Source organism: Pinus tabuliformis, chromosome 7 (genome assembly GCF_031772625.1).
Source record: "Pinus tabuliformis cultivar Carrire ecotype Pingquan chromosome 7, CPIR1, whole genome shotgun sequence".
Lineage (NCBI taxonomy): Eukaryota > Viridiplantae > Streptophyta > Pinopsida > Pinales > Pinaceae > Pinus > Pinus tabuliformis.
The window spans coordinates 642,811,329-642,832,170 of record NC_142293.1 but is presented as its reverse complement, the minus strand read 5'-3'; the positions used below and the strand labels follow the sequence as shown (position 1 = coordinate 642,832,170).

The window sequence follows — 20,842 nt, the reverse complement described above, 5'->3', positions numbered from 1 at the left end:
ATTCTGCTGCAGAAAGCCGAGTTTCAATGCCAAGAGTTGGACAAAGGTTCCGGAGGCCAGGAGAGACAGTTTCCCAGATAGCAGCAAATCAAATGGCTTGAGGAGAAGCTGGTTCGAGCTAAGTGCAAAAGTGACTGCGTTAGGGTGACACAGTAGTTGTGCAAAGGTAGTTTGGATGACTCAATTTGAGCTGATGTCAGAGCCCAGATTTGCCTATTGAGTGAGGGAATTCCTCACTAGATTTTTCTTGCCAGTTTTTCTCTGTAGGATGGCCAATTTCAGCATCCAATCATACTTGGATTATTTCACTGCTTCTTAATAATAAAACCCTCAGCTGCTACACCGGTTTTCCCAAGTTGGGTTTTTCCAAGGACTTCTGTCCAAAAAATAATTGTGTCATTTTATGTTGGACACCTAATCCTAATGGGTTAGTGTGGAAGTCGAATGGACAAAAGCAGTCCAAGAGACCTTGGGATCTGAAACCCAAGAGTCACATAATGTACTATAAATGTAAATCATTTGTCAATAAAAATTGTATTGCATGTTTTATCTTTCACATTGTTTTACTGTCCATGTGTGTTTAACATGGTATCGGAGCAACTTGTTTTTCTGTGGCCTGTTATGTGCATGTCATGTCAGTCCTCGCCCTCTGCCATATTCTTTTCCAGCGCTCCTGACATGCTGCCTCTGCCATATAACGCATCTGTCCAAGCCGTTCTGAGATGTCTGTCTTCCCTATTCTATTTATGAGACCTGCGTTCTCTGTCCATAAATGTTCACTGTTCATAAACGTCTGCCAGTAGGTGACTGTTCGCTCATCTCTGCCATATGGTATTTTTAGTATGCTATCCCTATGCATGCGCTGCTCTGTCCTGTCAGATAACAGTTCACGCCTTTGAAACAGTCTATTCGGCTTGGTAATTTCGCAGGAGGATATGCCTTGCAATGTCTAAAGGCTTTCGTAGTTTCCGCAGGTTAAATCATTTGTTTCCACAAACAGTAACCGTTTATTGTGTAGATCTTGGCCACACATCATTGCTCAGCTACTTTGAACCATCCTTTTGTGCCAAATAATTTTCCATAATTCACTGAACAATGTGCATGCCATATCGCTGGACTCGCAGGTCTTTTAAACCAAGATAATTTTCGCAACTCAGTAGACAATGTAATTGTGCACGCCATGACTTTCTCTTCCCCATATTAACAAAGGTTATATATGCAGCCTCGGCTTCGTATTTTTCAGTATTGAAAACTGCAACCATCTTGGCTGATGTCCCACGAATTGATTTCACATCATTTAGCCATGGATCATCGTCCCATTGTCTTTCGATTCTGGAAATCTTCATCACTGATCTATTCATCTTGGTCTTGACATTTCTCGTCTCTTGTCGATTGTCACTCTTTTTATACGCCACCATTCCTCCCTCGACTTCAATTGACTTACAAATTGCAGCGAGTAGAGCAGACGAGTAAAACTGATCTCTGGCTTCCGTTGAAGCGTTCAAAGATTTTGCTTTTCCTCCGAATTTTAGCAGAAGCGTGGATTCGCGGTTGCATTGCCGGTCGCGGATGGATGATTTTGTGAAAATTGAGGAATCTTTGAGGCGGTCGGAAGGTTAAGATTCGTCGCCGTTGGAAGGAGACCTGGTTTAATGAAATGCGGAGGAGGTCGGGGCATTCTTGCTGATTTCCTTGAATTTCTTCTCTGCGCCAGCTTCTTTGTTTACATCTGGATGAAATTGTCTTGCAAGTTTTCGATAAGCACTTTTTATTTCTGATTTACTGGCATTCCGCGACACTCCAAGAATACTATAGTAGTCCGATTCTGCCCTGACAACCAGTCTATGTCCTCTTTGTTGAGAACACCGATGATATAAGCTAGGATCAAATATTGAGTTGACAGATTCTTTTGCAAAAAAAAACCTGCATTTGATGAAGCCAGGGAATTTCCTCTACTCCAACTGCTGCATTGACGATTAGTCAATCTATGTGACTGTGCAAGAGCTGAAACATGAGGCAGAGAGCATTCTAACAAACACTGACGATGTTGGCTCCAGTGGACTGACAATGCCCCTCCAAATGGCACACACGCCATCAATTAGTCTTTCAAGGGAATGTAGGCTTCACAATTTTCTTTCTTAACCTTTAGAAAGGAAGGTTTACTTTTGAAGAATGGTGTATTCACAGCTCTGAGACCCAACTATCGAGTTTGTGAATGAGAGTAAATTGGAGTATGGAATCGAACCTCCTCCGACTCCTTCACCTCCTGCTCTCCGAGGGCGTGGTTTTGTGTTAGGAGGTGTTGTGATGTGTGCGAGTTTTTTGTGGTCCGACGTTAAAGATTCGGGTGAAGCTTTGTAAATTAGTATGTTCGTTTTGATTTATTTGCTTGTTTTTCAATCTGATTGCTAAGGAGAAACGAAAATGTGTTCGATATGAAGAAAAGGGAATTTGATTTCCTCCGGTTGGGCTTTAAGTTGGGTATTACAGCTATCCTGAAGCTTATTCTCTGAGTATTGTATTGCTGGACAGTGCCATAAAAAAAAAAAAAAAAAAAAAAAAAACACACCAGGTTCCTCTATCCTCCTTAATATTCTTTGTGCATGCTGGTAACAAGTTAGTGAAGGATTGTTGCTGATTAGTGGAGGTCAAACTACCCTATGAAATGCCTATTCGAGCTGCCTCTTAAATCTGGGTTATTTGCTGAAGTTGGGGTCTCTGATATACATATATTTCTTGCTCCAAAAGCTTGCTGCTGATACTATAAAAGGAGGACTATAAACTCAGATCTTTATAGTGCCAGAAAGTGCCCAGTTGGATCCTGCTGAAGAATGGAGCTTCTTTGATGTTATAACACTTATCTACAGCCACTGTTCTTCCGAACATTTGCCGGTATATTCTACTTCAGATCTCTGTTATTATTAGAGTTGATATATCAGAGGTATATGTAATCCATTCCTGTAGTTGAAGTTCGAATTTCAAAGAAGGAAGAAGTTATTTAGTTGTGCATCCATACAAAGCGTATCTTGGTATACCTGAGCATTTTAAGGGTGAAACATATCTATTGTATCAGTGATGGAAGGACTTTGAGCCTCTCATTCTTGCTGGACACAAATCTGTTAGTGATTGGCTAAATTCCTAGCTGGAATCTCTGTATTTTAAGGGCAGAATACATAATAAAGCCCTGCTGAAGTTTTTAACACATTGCTACAGAATTTAAAGAACAGAATCTCTGAAAGTCTGGTATTGGACAATGTATTTTTCAAACTGATATTCTTAATTTTTGAAATCTTCAATAGCTGGGGTTTGTCTAGACTTGCTATAGTCTCCACTAGGATTGTTGAGTGTTCATTTCTTTGTTGAGACAATGGCTAGATTTGATGATGTATTAGAGTTACTGAATACACTAATACACTCCACTATTGGTGGGAAGGTAAATGTTAGCAAAGACACTCTTTGTGACATTCAGACCTGCCTGCATGATGCACAAGAAAAGATTGATTTTTTGTAACTAGAATCTCAGTTCCAGCAAGATGAGCTTCAACAGATTTGTCATTCCAAATTCTTTTCTGCTCAAAACAATATGTTGTTCAAGGTTAAACCAGCAATTGGTGAAATTAGTAAGATTGAGGTTGAATCAGATCCAGAATCCAATAAAGCAGCAGTTGTACATGTAGATGCAGAAACTCAGTCTGCACTTCCCAAGCCCATCATCAGACCTTGGGAACAGCTTGTCCACAACAAGCACAGAACTGGTCTTGGATATGACAAGGACTTGTCCTTTCATATTCCAGACTATGCCAAGCCCATTCAGTTTCAGAGTGCTGGATTCATTCATGACAGTTCACCTGCTCTTCATGACAGTTCAGCTTCAGCTGTTCCAGACTCTTCCCCTCTTCCACAGCAACAACAACAACAGATCGTGAAATGCCAACACTGTGATCGAGTTGGCCATTTGAAAGATCACTGTTTTGATCTTCATCCATGTAAGCACTGTCATAAAACCAGCCATTCTTCACACAGATGCTTCAGAAACAAACGTCTGCAAGAACAAAGATTCATCTTGGATGGATCGCTTCTTGGCAATGGGCATCAACAGCCAAGAAGATATTCCAAACACATGTCAGAACTTGTCCCAGAATATTGAACAGTCTTGCAGTTGAGTTTTCTCCATCATCTCACCTTGTATCTGACAGGGGGGGAAATGATGGTCATCTACAAGCTTCAAAGTCACATCAAGCGAGCCTGAGCCACACCCTGCCACACTAGTTTCAGAGTTGTAGCCAGAGACAAAGATGCCCCTGAACATGCCTTCAGTTGGCAATCTGGGACACTTCCTCTAGCAGAAGACTCCAGCTTCTTGCCAGTTTTGGAAGAGTTCCAGGAATCGCAGAGTTGTTGGTCATCCTTAAACCATCACAGATTAAGGACACTTCCTCTAGCAGAAGACACCAGCTTCTTGCCAGTTTTGGAAGAGTTCCAGGAGTTGCATTAAGCATTCCAGAGTTGTTGGTTATCCTTAAACCATCACAGGTTGAGACTTCCCTTTTCAGGTTGAAGTTTTACCTTTTATTTGGGGTGAGACCTCCCTTTTATGGTTGAAGGTTTCCCTCTTTAAAACAATAGGATCACTTCCTCTAGCAGAAAACTTCAGTTTCTTGCCAGTTTTGGAAGAGTTCCGGGAACTGCACTAAGCGTTCCAGTGTTGGTGGTCATCCTTAAACCACCACCCTTTATACCAACATTTCATAGAGCACATTTAGCGTAGTGCTGCCATGCATTTTTGCACATTTTGTATTACAGCTCTCTTCTTGGACTCATACATAACCCTTCGGATTAAGGGGGGGAATGTTGGACACCTAATCCTAATGGGTTAGTGTGGAAGTCGAATGGACAAAAGCAGTCCAAGAGACCTTGGGATCTGAAACCCAAGAGTCACATAATGTACTATAAATGTAAATCATTTGTCAATAAAAATTGTATTGCATGTTTTATCTTTCACATTGTTTTACTGTCCATGTGTGTTTAACATTTTATGTGTGTGTGCTAGCATTCCTTCCAGCATTTATTCTTCCGCAGTTTTAATTGTGTAGATTGTAGTGTGGGTTACTCAGTATTGGTTGTAGGAAACAGTAAATAAGTTGTTAAATTAAATTAACAATTAGGAGAATAATTTCCAGTTGCTGCAATAAGATTCTTGTTTGTGGAATTTTCACATGGTATCAGAGCACAGATGATCAGCCGGAGAGCTCAGTAGCGAAGACAGAAGGAGTTTCGTTGTTCAGTGTGGGCAGCAAATCGAAACCCCAGAGGCAGCGCAGTCACTTTGCCGAGAGACCGAGTTTCTTGAGGAGATTCGATTTTTCTGAGTGAGGAACAGAAAAAATCGATCCCTCCAGATCGAGAGATTCCAGAGGCAGAGGGAGAAGCCCAGTATTATTGCAAAGCAGATCTCTAGTTAGACGCAGTAGTTTGCTAGAGCAAAGCTAGCGTCGGGTGGAAGGAAGAAGAGCACACATTGAGGGAAGATTTTTCTCAGGGAACTTCTAGTCTCAAGAAGTTCGATTTCCCTTGCATATCAGCAGTCATTGTGAGCAACGATTCTCACTCCATAAGGGAGTGTGAATAGCTAGGCAACAACTGAGCAGAAGGGAAGAGGAGATTTTCGACATTTGTTGAGATGGCCACTACTAGAATTTGTGATCAGGATAGGTTGGATGGTGCTTCCAACTATGTCATTTGGAAGGCTAGGATATCCTTCCTTCTGGATGGATATGGCTTGAAGCCATATATTGATGCAGTGGTAGCAGTTCCCCAGGATGAAGATCAGTTGAAGGAGTACAGAAAGGAGATGGCATTGGCGAATAGGTTGATCCTAGACGGAGCCTAGGATCACATTGTTTCACACATAGTTGGCAAGGGTATTGCCAAAGAGATGTGGGAGACTCTCTCCACGCTATACCAGGGCAATTCCGAGTAGCGGAAGATGTACTTAGAGGAGAAGTTGAGGTGCATCAGGATGCAGGAGGGGGAAGGCATAAACCCCTTCCTCACCAGGATTCAGGAGGTCTGAGATCAGTTGTCAGTGGTTGGGGCAGCGCCTCAACCCACAGAGCTAGTGTGATTGACACTAAACAGTTTCTCCGACGAGTGGCGGGTATTCATCCAAAGTATCTTCGACAGAGAGACCTTGCCAAGTTGGGACAGGATGTGGGCTGATTTGTAGCAAGAGGGGTTGAGGCGAGCTCTTTTAAAGAGCTCCATTAGTGGCAGTAACAGTAGAAAGAAATAGGTCAAGGAGGAGGATAATGTGGCCCTCGCATCAAAGGGTCCCAGTCAGGGACAGGGGGGGCAGTGGAAGAAGAAGGACTTGTCGAAGGTCAAGTGCTTTAGGTGTGGCGAGTTTGGCCACTACAGTACCCAATGTCCTCTCAGGAAGAAGGACAAAGAAGAGAAGCAGGACCAAGCGGCAGCTCATGCCGAGATTGATAGGTTGTCCTCCAAGATGGAGGAAGACTTTGCGATGTTTGCAGACATGCCTCCAAGAGTGAGGTGGGGAGATTTGGTGTTGTAGCCCCAGAGTGCTATAGTTGGGAAGGATCCTTGAGGAGGTCCACCTCATGGGACAATACCTTGCTACGGGGGCCCACAGTTTTCAGTAGTAGGATGGATCAGTGGCAGTTGGTGTAGTTAGATGTCAGAGTGACAGTTGCAGAGACTAGTAGCAGTCAGATGCCGGGGAGCGCAGTGCAAAGTTGGCAGCAGTGCAGTCAGTACGGTGCAGAGTCAGCAGCAATGCAAATTCTTCAATGACATTGCAGATACTAGCAGCAGCGAGAGACTCGAGTGACAGGTGCATCATACTGATCACAGTTGATTCAGTATTTAGGATGCTTCTCAGTTGTAGCAGCAATAGATGAGAGGGAGTTGCAGTGCAGATGAAGTGTTGGCAGCAGTTCAGCAGGATCAGCAGCAGCATAGATGTAGCATATATCAGAGTTGCGTAGTGGTTGGTAGGCAGCAGTAGCCAGACATCAACAGCGTGACAAGAGATGATGCAGAGACATGTCGCTGCTACAGGGGGAGCAAGAGAGCACTAGAACACATTCCTCGTTAAGAGGGAGTGTTAATTTTTGTAGCATCGGATCTGTTCTAGCCACGAAATTTTGTGGAAAGGCTAGAATACAGGAGATCTCCAAAACCCATAAATCGTTTCTGGAAATTCTACCTAGAAATGACTTAACTAGATTATTAGCCAGTTTTTAAATATTTCCCAAGTCTAAACTTAGGGAATATGGTTGATTAATCAGAATTAATTAAGTCAAGGCATGAATCATCTAGAAACTCAGATGGATCGACTTAAAGTTAATCCTAGCCATCGATTAAGATTTGATCTTGGTCGTTGGAGTCCCAACAGAGGATTATAAGAAGTCGATGGGCACTTGGAGTATACACTTGTGAAGTTTGATTTCATGAGCAGATCGATTTCCAGAGTAGAAGCATTCAGTTGCCAAAGAGAGAGCCAGTGAGATTGAAGCAGTGAGAGAGGGGCAAAGATAGTGAATCCGGAGGAAGATTTCCAGATCCAGTGAGTGCATTTGCAGAGAAGCAGAAGAGCCACAGAGAGGCTAACGCAGAGTAGCTCAGTAGCCTCTAGAGGCAATTTTGATTACGTTCGGGAAAGCCGAATTTCAGTGCCAGAAGCTGGACAGAGGTTCCAGAGGCCAGGAGAGACATTTTCCCAGACAGCAGCAAACCAGACGGCTTGAGGAGAAGCTGGTTCGAGATGAGTGCGGAAGTGACCGCGCTAGGGTGACGCAGTAGTTGTGCAGAGGCAGTTTGGACGACTCAATTTGAGTTGAGGTCAAAGCCCGGATTTCCCTGTGGAGTGAGGGAATTCCTCACTACATTTTTCTTGCCGGTTTTTCTCTGTAGGATTGCCAGTTTCAGCGTCCAGTTGTACTCAAATTATTTCACTGCTGCTTAATAATAAAACCCTCAGTTGTTGAACCGGTTTTCCCAAGTTGGGTTTTTCCGAGGACTTTTGTCCAAACAATAACTGTGTTATTTTATGTGTGTGTGTGTGTCATCATTTCTTCCAACGTTTATTCTTTCACAGTTTTATTTGTGTAGATTGCAGTGAGTTATTCAGTATTTGTTGTAGGAAATAGTAAATAAATTGTTAAATTAAATTAACAATTAGGAGGATAATTTCTAGCTGTTGCAATAGGATTCCGGTTTGTGGAATTTTCACAAGTTTTCCATGTAAGATCTTACTAGCTTCTCCCAAAGCTCACAAGTGATTATATATTGGGACTCCTCCCGTCGGTGAAAATCCAAGAAGAGTAGGGGACTTGGGTTGTGGTGATAGTGGGCCTCTGTCTCAAGTGTTGTTGTGCCCTCTAGCTCCTGCCTCTTTACAAGGCCTGCTAGTTTGTGCAGCAACAGGAACCTATAGTCATTTATTGTGATAATTAGAGTTGTATCAAACACTTTAAGAATCCAATGTTACAACTAGCTTCCTGGCTCTTTACAAGGCCTAGTAGTTTGTGCAACAACAGGAACCTATAGTCATTTATTGTGATAATTAGAGTTGTATCAAACACTTCAAGAATCTAATGTTTGATGACAAGTCCAAGCATATAGAGATCATATATCACTTCATACAAGACAGGGATCAGAACGAAACAGTGAAGCTCCATCATATTTCCATGGACCAACACGTAGCTAATATTTTGACCAAGCCCTTGGAAAAAGAGAAGTATGAGGCATTAAAAGACAAACTTGGATTGGTGCAGAATTCCGTCTTTGCTAAGAGGGAGTGTTGAGAATTATAGCTCGAATAGAAACTTTTACACAAGTTTAGGGTGAATGTGCAAGAAGTAGTTCAAGATATTTTCAAAAAGTATTTCTATTTTGAAATTCACCTTGGTAAAAATGTGAGTCTTATATTTAGCAGTTGAGTTTAAAAGCATATCTCATGCATAAGTTAGACTAGGAGTAATATCAGCTAAAAGTATGAAGATAGATCAAGGTAGAGGCTCTTAACACACAAGCAGTTGAGCAAGTTGAGTGACCGAGAGAGAGAGAGAGAGCCAAGAAAGTGGCGTTTCTAGGCAGTGCACAGTTCTATACAATCATACAGAATAGTCTAGTACGGCCATATGGACGTACATGGATCCATATAGTCATATGAAATCCATATAGTGGGGTCCTGTGACAGCCATATAGTCCATACAACAAGGTTGTACAACAAATAATTGATGTTTCTGATTTCTCAGCAGATGTAGCTCTCAAGCAGCCAGTAGAAGCTCAAGTTCAGGGTGATTTCAGTAACCATGCGGTGCTGTTTTCGTGGGCAGCATGTGGAGATTTCCCTGTAAGTTTTTCTAAGGAATGAAACACTGATCTGAGGGAGTGATTCCCTATATATGTGTGAAATTAAATTTTATGCTTTCGCTATTTAATTTCTAGCTATTGTGTGATTGACATTATAGTCTGAAATCTAATTTTAACATTAATTAAATTCAGAAATCTACTTATTTGACTGACGTCATTAGGACATTATTTACTTAGGGCTTGAAAATTTCACAAGCCAACCTCGCTATCCTCCTCCTAAAGGGAAACATTATGAAGATCCTCCTCCAAAAATATGTGGAACTCCTCAAGCCAGAGACAAATCGCCCACAACTATTTTCTCTGCTTGTGGGCCATCATCTGCCCCCACTCACATAAACTTAACAGTACAACAAATCGCCTCCCACCAAAGAATCCATCCCTGAGCTCCCCACTGGCCTAGGGGTTAGGATCCAAACCCACTGCACTAAGGCATGGAAATCCTCTGACTCAAAGTGTGAAACATTCAATTTGAACAATGGAGTCAAAGATGAATTTTTTGCATGAACCAAAGAAATCGGCATCTAAATTGGAAAACGATCTAGGTGTTGTCACATCCATCAACATAGCCATGAGTTGAAGGCTGCCTAAAAACAACATACCCCACCGAGTTCCATACTTAGACTTAAAGAAATAAAGCTATGGCTTCTGTAGAAGTCACCAATGGAAGCAGGAGCAAAGAATATCTGTAGGGGAGCAATAAAGCATAGATAATAACTGAATTGTTGGGCGATGAGGTCAAATGGAAAAAAGTGGCATCGCAAACTAGCAAGATCACTAATCAAAACAGTATGTATGCATGCAATTATTATTATCAATATGATTATTTTGTTGTAGAAAGGAATGAATGGCAAAGCAAGGTGGAAATCATAAGAAACTAAAGAATTATTAGGCACTGCAGTGACAATTGTTATAGTTCACATCATAGGACACAATATATCTAAGATAGATATATAAGTATACTGAATATAGCCCAAGAAGGTTGGCTCAACTGGTTGTCACCAATGTTGTTGGGCATTTGGCTAGTTACATGCCATCCTGTGCCTAGTTTGAATCCCCCTGGGTGAGATGCACTAATCTACACTAGCGATTCACTAGGACTGCCATCCACAAATGTGGGGCAGCATCCCTTGGGTTTCACCACAATTTTCCTTGGAAAAAAAAAATATTGATCAAGGCAAGATATAAGTGTTATTAGATAATGTTAGGGTGTGTATGTGTGTGTGCATAACAGTTGTACCCCAAGTCCGAAAGTCATGGCTCAGTATCATGACTATTGATTAATAACCATTTTACAATTCCATAGGCTATAGGTGGCAGAAAAAGGGGTAGATTTGCCCCTTATTTTATCCTCAGGAAAAGTTATTTCAAAGAAAGAAAAAGAAGATCCAAGAGATTTGTATCATCACACAACAATTAGCTGGGATAATGAACAAAATTAGGATTTATTAGTTCATGATAAAAACTATCCAATCTAGCCAACAGTGAATCCAGCTTGGAGATTGAAGAAGAACAAGAAGTTGAGGACGTTGTTATTGATTGAGGATGTGATGTTCCTTTTTCTGGTGTTCCTTATGGCATGGTTAGGATGGACTTTGAAAGTTGGGGGCAGACAGGTCACAGGTGCAGGTTGGCGACATTAGTGGGCCCAGGGGCTTTTGGAGGGGTTTTGAGGAGTTTTTATGAGGTTTGATGGCATTCGCTTGATATATTCCATCATCCGCACAGTTTGCCTTTCATTCCGTTGCATTCTGACAACTTTCAAAAAACAGAGCTATTAATGGGCCTGACTCAATTAATTACGCTTAAGGTGGCATTTCGAGACGTTTATTTGGTAGAACACCTTAGTGTAATAGTTTGTTGGAACCGGAATGAGAAGATCTACATGATGGGATAGTTAGAAGTGATTTTCAGCGGCATGAGGAGGCTTGATGGCTAATTTACCATTTTCCCACATTAAAAAGAATATTTTAATTAAGGGAAATGTGCTCAATGATTAAAATAATAATAAAATAGGAGCTTCTAGACGCGTCAATCATATCTATAAAAAGAGGAGGAGGCCATTAGAGCACATCTTAGATTTGTGTTTTATTCTTGTGGAAAGGTTTGAGAACTAGTTCTCTACTTCAACAGTAGCCCCAGGACGGAAACCCTTAGGTGATTTAGAGAGATTGAGCGAGCACCCATCTCCCCTTGGTGAATTCATCCAAAATTCACATGAGAGCTTAGCAGTGGCAGTTCAATTCAGTTTTTGTGGAGGGCCGGGCCAGCATTGGAGCAGATTCTTGAGGCCAATTCTATCTCAGCTATATAAGTTGTTTTGGCATGGAAACCCCAGTTTATATATATAAATAACGCTGAGATCTCCTTCTGCTCATTATTTTTATTTGCAGTTCTATGTTGTTAAATTTTACATGGCAATCTTCTATTTATGAATGGTAATTTTATCTGAAGTATTTCTGAGTTAAAATTTCAAGAAAACCCCAAATTTTTTCATTTGGTATATTACAAAGGATCTTCCATTAAGTCGAAAAGAGAACTTCAAATCTCAACAGTGAAGTTTGAACTGGTTAATTCCACAAGATAATTCTCAATCTTGAGTTGATTATAGGCCAATGGGCTTTGAACTAGCTAAATATATGGAAGCTCTCTAATTGTTCATGACAATAATTTGTTGTTGCCTTTAAATGTTTATTTCATAGCTAAAAATTTGTGCCTGGGTATTTATGGTCTTTAAATTTTTAGCAGATTCATCTTTATTTCTGCCAGAGTTTTATCAGTTACTTTTTATTTCTAAAAAATGCCATGCTTTATGTTAGAAGTGCGTTTTAATCCATATATATTTATTAAACAATATTATCTTTAAGTACATAACAAGCTACAAACAACTAAGCAAAACAATCATCTTATTAAAAACAATAAGGAGGCAATTAAAAGATACCCAAAAAGATCACAGGTATGAAAGAATGGTTCTCTCCATTCCGCATGCTTTGAAGTATCATTGCGTTTGTCTTTAGACACTAGGCTTTAGTCAACCAAAAAACATCCCAGCACTTAGGTATTGAAGGATAAATGGACTTTCCATATATCTGGACACCTCCTAATCCAGCATATTTCAACGCCCTTAATGGTGCATCCTTTATTTATATCAAAAGCCCAACTCCTTGCCATTCCACTCAACTAAAACAGTCTAATAGCTTGAAGGTCAGAAAAAAAGTATTACAAAAGCATTAGAGCAAAGAGATTGAACTAAAATGAGAAAATAAATGATACGAGACTCTTTGCATTTAGATCACCCACATCTATTGGTATCCAAGTCCAACATGATAATGTGTCAGAAAAAAAGTATTACAAAAGCATTAGAGCAAAGAGATTGAACTAAAATGAGAAAATAAATGATACGAGTCTTTTTGCATTTAGATCACCCAGATCTATTGCTATCCAAGTCCAACATTATAATGTAAAAACGCTCATACAATTGCATGCATCATAAACGTTTAGAAGTCCAAGTCTTCAGTAGTTCTTTTGCAAGTAAAGCAATGAAGGGATTGGACAAAGAACCATTCCATTCTACCAACCTGGAAAATAATTTGCATGGCATAGCCCCAAAATCCAGCTTTCTTTCTATTTTCTTGCCATTCATTATAATTTTGTAATGCGACTGAAGTTCCACTTATATTCTCTCTAGCTCTTTCAGCTGCATATGTTTCTTGTTCTATATCCACTGTCAGAATATTGGTTCTCTCACGATGATCTATAATGGAACCTTGTTTGTACCACTGATAGCATCCTTCCATAGAAATCAAAGTAGCAAGCTACAGCAATGAAAGATGAAATTGCAAGCATGTCAATGTTTGTTCTTCCAGCTTTTTCATTTATAAAAATGAAAGAGTAGTGAGACATTCCATTCATTCAAGTTACTAAATATACATTATAAGCAATCAGAAGAAGAATGAAAAATAGAACAAGTTATTCCTGGAATGACTATTGGAGTATTCTATGGAGTGTACTAGGGCAACGAAAACAAAAACAAAAACAAAAAACACTACTAATTTCAATGAAACTAAAGATGAGAGTGAAAAAAAAAGTGTGTTTAGAGGAGAAAGAATGTTACCCCAAAGTAAAGAATGACTAACGTAAAGGTCCACCTGTTGAACAACAAAACCGTGAGTAGAGTATTTTAGATATCTTACAAAGCACATATATTACAACTTGCACGTCTTCACATATGAGATTTAAAAACAAACAACTTGCTCATGGAATTTCAAAGGATATTACTGATAAATTGCTTTCGCAAAAGATGTATTTTTTATTTGTTTGTATCAAGAATTGAAGGTAGATTTCATTCAACTAAAATGATCAAGGGCATTACGTCAAAAACATTAAATTTGACCATTATTTAACTCTAAGCTGAATAAAACGAAATTTCCTTCTAATATTTGCACAGAGTCTCCAGCAAAAGTCGCGTCTTATATTTTTTTAATCTTTTCATTTTATTGAAATACCTGTTTAGCCTATCACAAACTTTTTTGTCAGTCTTACAAGCTATGTAATTTCTTGTTTCTTACATTTGATATAACTTGTGCCGTTGAGATATAGTAAATGTTCAAGATAAGCTCAGGCAAGCCAAAAGTATATATCAATGCCCCTTGTTTCCACTCACAAAGTGCATGTCGAGCCCAAGGGCTTAGCATCAATAATCATTAATTAGAGATAGAAAAGCATCGTAAGATGAAACACACACGATGAGTGCAAGAACATAAACAATGAATTGTGAGAATCAAACACAAGACCAAATGTAAATTGTGGAATAATGTAATTGAAATAGTCAGAATCAGGATTGGATCAGACTTGGAAAGCCTTTCAGTTTAGAGTTGATTTGGACTTGGTCACAAAACTCAAAATCCACTGGGAAGAAAAATAGAATAAGACTAAAAATATTCAAAATTTACTTTAAAAAGATATATTTTCATGCACAACAATGGAAATAGGAACACTTAGATACCAAATATGCAAGTTTGCCCATTTATACCGCATGGAAGGAAGCAAATAGGCAAAATTGCATTGAGACAAATTAAAATTTCTGAGGAACTAATTATTTTAATGAAACATAATACATAAACATTAAGACACTAAATGGCTTCCAAAGTCCAGAACTCATCAAACTCTAGTCTAAATAGTAAATCATTCATCATAAAGATAAGCCTGACCCCTGAAATCAGTTTCGTGTCAGTGCCAAATCAGCTCCTATTGGAAAATGTAATTAGTTTTGGTCTTCATAATCGTCATTGTACTCATGTCATTGTATATTTTATGTAAAAAGCAAAAGAAAAATTAATTTTCAAGCATGGGTTTCATGCTCCATTTGAATGGTCAACTAGATCAAGCATGCATTTCATGCTCCTAGGGTTTGTCAAGTAAAGAAAATATTTGTCATGAGTTAGTCATTATCATATGTATAAGACCCATTTGGGCCAATGGTAACAAGAAAGAAGCATTGCTTTTGTGTCTAGAAAGTCAAATTTGACCTCCAAGACCAAGTCGGCCTTGTCAGTGTAATTCGGCCTAGGAGAGGCCTATTCGACCCTTGAGAAGGGTATATATAGAGGAGACTTCGACCTCCTTGGATCACAATCATTATTCGACTTAGAAACAAGAGAAGAAAGAGAAGAAAAAGAGCAAAGGTAAAAGAAGGAGATAGAAAGTCAAAGAAGAAGAGAAGAACTCGTTTTTGTGCTTACTCTCTCTCACATGTGCGAAACTAGGGTTTTTGCAGCTGCTGGTAAGCCGAAAATTGCAGATCTGAAAATCAGACCTAAGGTAGAGGGTCGGAAAGTTTGACTAGAGCAGAATTTTGGAGGTTTGACTTTGAGGACTTTGACTTGCTTAAGGAAGGACTTGTTGGAGGGCTGACTTGGTGCTTGGAGGGAGGTCTTGGTCTTAGAGTTTGGGTCTTGGATTTCTCATTTGAATTGATTCTATAAGAAGAGAAGAATTTTTTCTGGGTTTTCCCCTTGGAGGGGCTTTGCCCTGGCTTGGAGCCTATCTCTTGTGTTCTTTGTGTTTTGTGATCTTCATGTTTTGGTAATTGCTTGATGAAGAAGAAATAAAAGTAATAAAAGGCCAACTAACATCACAAGTAATTATCAAGGAAAGTCAACTCTAATCTACAAATACATTGATTTTCCAACAGCTGACAGTACTTCCTAAGCAAATCAGCTCCAAATTGTCCAAACATAACCAATGAGAAGGGAAATGAGGTGAATGTGAGTTAGAGATCAAGAAGGGCCGGGCTCTTTGTTTTGCTCTTTTCTATGCCTAGGCCCTGCCAACAAACTATCATGTTTCTAGATCAAAAGATGAAGAAGATCAAAAGGTCAAGAAGGGGTGATTATAGTTTATAAAGTAAGAAAAGAAGAATTTTCTTATTTAGGAGAAAGGATCTCTTATCAAATGGTAGTTGCTTGCCTTTTCCAAATGATTGTTGCAAACCCACAACTTCTTTTTCCAAGTTGTTGTTCTCTATTTGCATTGGAACAAATATAGGCCACTTTTAAGGTGTCCGTCTAAACAGTGGAAACTTTATCTCTACCATGGGAATTCAACCCTTCAATGAACCATATCACATAGAATTTCTAATTTGTCTTAAGCATAATTGGACAAGGTCTCCATATTGAACTTTACTCTCTTAGAATACTGGTATGCCTCAAGCTCATCAATCCCTAAAATTATTACGAAATTTATCCTCGGGGGCATATCAATTGGTTAACATTTAACTCGTAGCAACCGATGCATCTATTGATTCTATACAATGAGCTTCCATATCATTCCATTGTTCGCTAGCCAAGCTTTTCATTGCGCAAGACTACCAAATCCTAATGCAATCTCTCATGATTATCCATTTGAAAATAGGAAGAACATATAAATAGCTCTTAACCAATCAACACATAGCACCTATTACAAAGTCAGAAGGTCCCCTTTCTTACTTGGGCCCATTGTAGTTTTCTCTTTATGTAGTTTCCTCCATCAGTGACTCCAAGTGGGAAAGTCGACCCCTTCCATTGCCTTTGAATTAATCCCATGTCTTGTTGACGCTTTGCAAACACCTCCCTGATTCACTCCATTCCATGTCTTCTACTACAACAAGGGAAAACAATAAATAAAGCCTTGACACCATTATTAATGGATCAACTTTCCTCACATATAACACATGAACTGAACATTAAGTTTATGTTAGCATGCAATGCAATCCTACTCAATCAACTAAATGGATTGTACTTATCAAGTCAATGCATCATCTGCATGGTGAACAACCCCATGTCATTATGTAAAGTCATAATGCCAACTCCCAAATTGCTTGATGGATACCATATCTTCATTACTCCACGATCCAATAAAAAGTACAAGATGCCTATCTATAATGCCTTGGAGCTCGTCACCCCCAAATTTCCTAATGGATACCCTAACTACATGGGGTGAGACCATATCTTCCTTACTCCACAATCCAATAAAAAGTGCAGGATGCCTATTTATAGTACCTTGGAGCTCATCCCCCTTCCTTTTAGAAAGTAGAGTGATCATGAAGCCATTAAAATTTAGGTCCTCCTTCCAACCTGGTTGGAATTTCTATTATCGCCTGTGCGGAAAACCGAAGTAACAAGGTGCTAATTGACACTCCCAAGACATAATCCCACCAATTGGATCATTACCATCCTTCAATCATAGTAGAAGGATCATCGAAAATAGCATCCATTATTTCCACAAGCTAGATAGTCCATGGAACTAGCATGAACATGACTGTGATCCTCCATGTGCATAATAACTTCCAAACCGAATCAACATCCTAGGGCATTCCATTTATAGCTCACAATATCATGTATGCAAGAAGTTAAAACTATTGCATAGCTCTAGAGGATTGAGCATGATCACTACATACATGAACATATTATATCCATATAGCTATGCAAGGAATTGGAAATTATATCGATGTCACTGAACCCTAGAGTCATGCAACATATTATATTTTATGTAGAGTAATCAAAAAATAAATCAAACAAATCCCTTAAAAGGGTAAATATACTAAAATGCAAAGAAAAAACAAGTTATAGCTCCAGCCTGTAGCTTTCTACTTCACATCGACTAAAATTAAAAATGTGTAGGTCAGCTACTGAATTCCCTATTGAAGTTTGTCTAGTTATAGAAATTGCCAAAGTTCTCCAAATCAGAATTATGCAATTGTGTGTAGAAGTTCACTTGTTAAGTTGGGTGGTCAGTGTGTTCCTCTTACAAACATGTTGTTACTTTAAATTCAAACTTAGATGGAATCAGGGAAGTCATTGCCCCTCAATTATGATTTTGTTACCTCATAAATGTAGGCCACACCCTCTCAATTCTGAAATTTCTTATTTATGCTTGATTGTTGAAATATTTGTAGGGTCAATTTCCTTTTGCAAAATTTCATGAAGAAAATGCTTAAAAGTGATAAGAATTCACCTTGCGATGGTAATCTCATATTATTCCTCATCAACCTCCTTCTTGGTGTTGAAATCATAATGCTCTAATTTAATACACAAATGATGAATAATGTACAGTAACGAAATTTTGGGGTATTTATAAATTTTAGTGTTATCTAGACAATATTACATTTCCCTAAATGAACCTCGCTAATGTGAAGTTTAATTGTCAAGCACCCATGGTTAGGGCCAACAAACCATGTTTATGGCCAAAAGAGGATCATTATTGTCCAGAAGAGATGAGCTTCTTTACCATGATTGATTTCTTTGTTAATCATGAAAACATTAATTTATGACCTTAAATACAGTAATTGCAGTGCCCATAACAATTAATTATTCAATTTCTTCTACTGAATCAAGTTTTAAATTAAAACCAAATCCAAAATTTATAGCTGATAGTAATGTTTACAACTAGGTCTAATAGGTGCCTTAATTCACATGGGACAAATGGACCATCTGTCATAGGGCGATTGATGATTGACCTACCAAGTACAAGTTAACATCCACTAAGTCCCACAAAAATTATTATTAAAAAAACAAAAACTTGTTTCTATCTATTGCAACTAACACCTAAAATAACCCCCCTAACATCTAAAAACAAATTTACCCACTCACATAAAACAGATAATAACTTATAATGTTTGCATATTTATTTAATTATATTTATATTTGACACTTTTTATAGAGTTCAGTGTTCAATGCAGACAGACAGACACACACACTCCTTGTAAATAAATCCTTGAGAAACTTCCAAGAACTTCCCTCCATTTCGAGGATGGTACCAATGTAAAGCAAGCGGTTTAGACTTAGTGCACCTAACCCAGCTGGAATCAAATTAGGGACCTACACAATGCATCAAATTATCAATAACCTTCTAGCAACAATCACACCAACCAATTGAGCTAACCCTTGGGGCTCTCTCTCTCTCCATATATATATATATATATATATATATTTCGAGGATGGTACCAATGTAAAGCAAGCAGTTTAAACTTAGTGCACCTAACCCAGCTGGAATCAAATTAGGGACCTACACAATGCATCAAATTATCAACAACCTTCTAGCAATAATCACACCAACCAATTGAGCTAACCCTTGGGGCTTTCTCTCTCTCTCTCCCTTTATATATATATATATATATATATATATATATATATATATATATATATATAGTGTTTTATTTGTTACCATTTCAATTTTTCCATCCCTTTATATCATTCCTCAAAATTTGGCCCTATGTTAACCATATTTGAAACTCATTCCCCTTCCTCAAACCTTGTTGCAGTGTAGCCTTCAACTTGTCCAAAAAATGAAAAAGAGAAAATATGCAAAACCAAAGGCTTTGCAATCTACAATATTCAACATTACGTTATGACACCATGCATAGATACTCCTTCCTTAAGCTATCTCAATTTGGAAACACTGCTATGTTTTATAATATTGTTCTTCAATCAATGAGATTTTGATTGTCATTACATATTGGGATCTTTGTCATCTCTCGCTACTTTTCATCCTCTTTTGTGTCTTATTTGGATTTATATGTTCTTCATTATATAAGGCCACATTAGACCTTAGATTGTAGAAAAAGAATTCTCTTTCCATATGAACCTATGCTTCTTCAATTCTTCTTTGGATGAGATCAGTGGGCATTATCATATTGTGATATTAATCTCTTAAAGAAAGTTTCGCAATCTTCTTTTTCAATATAACTTGCTCATTATGACCTAGAATTCTTCCATTGTGGATCACTCCCTAAGGGCCTATTGCTGCAAAATCTAGCAAGTGTTGGAGAGGGGTACCCTATAAGGCTACCTCTAGAGCAAGTGACAACAATGAGGTAGTAGCTCGTTATCACTAAAATCTAGCAGGTGTTGGAGAGGGGTACCCTACAAGGCTACCACTAGAGCAAGTGACAACAATGAGGTAGTAGCCCGTTATCACTATAGCTATTACTGCTTTCTCTTTATGAACTTTCACCAATGGGAGGAGTCCCGGTATATAGGTCACCTAATAGGTATTCCAGATTTTAGGGTATGAGGTGACTTGAAGGCTTCTAAGGAAGAGACTCAATTTAGCTACTAGGCTCCCACAATGAAGGGGAGGCAATTTGCTTTCCTTGTAAAGGCCAAAGAAAAGCAATATAAGAGCTAGGGTTTGATTGATAGGTTGATAGTTGGGGTGACCCAAGGTCAAGGTGCCAAGAAAGGGTTTCCCACAATGTGCTTCAACAAGGTTATGGCACATGAAATCCTTAAGAAGCCCTCAAGTTGAAGCTAAAACCAAACTAGGGTTTTATCCTAGGGAAAACAATTAGGGAAAGAGAAATTATGGATGAGATTCAAACGAATACCCACCAAAGGGAGTGATTTTGAGGCATCCACTTTATCCTTTGATGCTTAGACTTTCCAAGACCCAAAATATTCCTTCGTAGCCAATTCACACTAAGCCCTAGGTGGCCGCATAGCCTTAAGAGGGCCGAATTAGGTAAGAGAGAAAAAGAGTAAAAGTTTGTGGATAAAATTGACTTGATCACCAACAAATGGATGGCCAGTGCCTAGTCCTAGGGTTGATGGAGTCTATGGATTCTTTAGGTTGGCTAAAACTTGCAAAGGAGTAAGGATATTTTGATGCCCTAGCATCAAAACCCTAACTATTACCTTTGTGAGGGATCAAAATTCACTTGGGAGAGCTAATGTAAGATCACCAAGGGGATTTTCATTCACATATCATACAATGAGTAATGCATGCAATAATATGACCTAGCTTCCATACAATTGATATTCAACAAAATTAGGGCACAATATTTAACCTAGATCACCAATTTATTCCATACATTAGACATGAAATCAGAAATTTTCAATAAAAAAACACTTACAAGACAATATGCATGTACAATCCAATCATTGATCCAAGGCAACTTCTCCAAAGACAA

General features: G+C 38.8%; 1 protein-coding gene across 2 annotated transcripts in view; it reads right to left on the bottom strand.

Moving 5' to 3' along the window:
• LOC149249092 (uncharacterized) overlaps window positions 1-20,842 on the bottom strand; it is a 248,809-nt gene that overhangs the window by 161,999 nt on the left and 65,968 nt on the right. For both annotated transcript variants that reach the window (XM_089458634.1, XM_089458635.1), the window contains exons 2-3: window positions 13,511-13,544; window positions 12,975-13,211 (exon numbers count right to left, since the gene is read on the bottom strand). In XM_089458634.1, coding sequence (XP_089314760.1) covers window positions 12,975-13,211; window positions 13,511-13,544 — 271 coding nt within the window. The remainder of the gene's footprint in view (window positions 1-12,974; window positions 13,212-13,510; window positions 13,545-20,842) is intronic.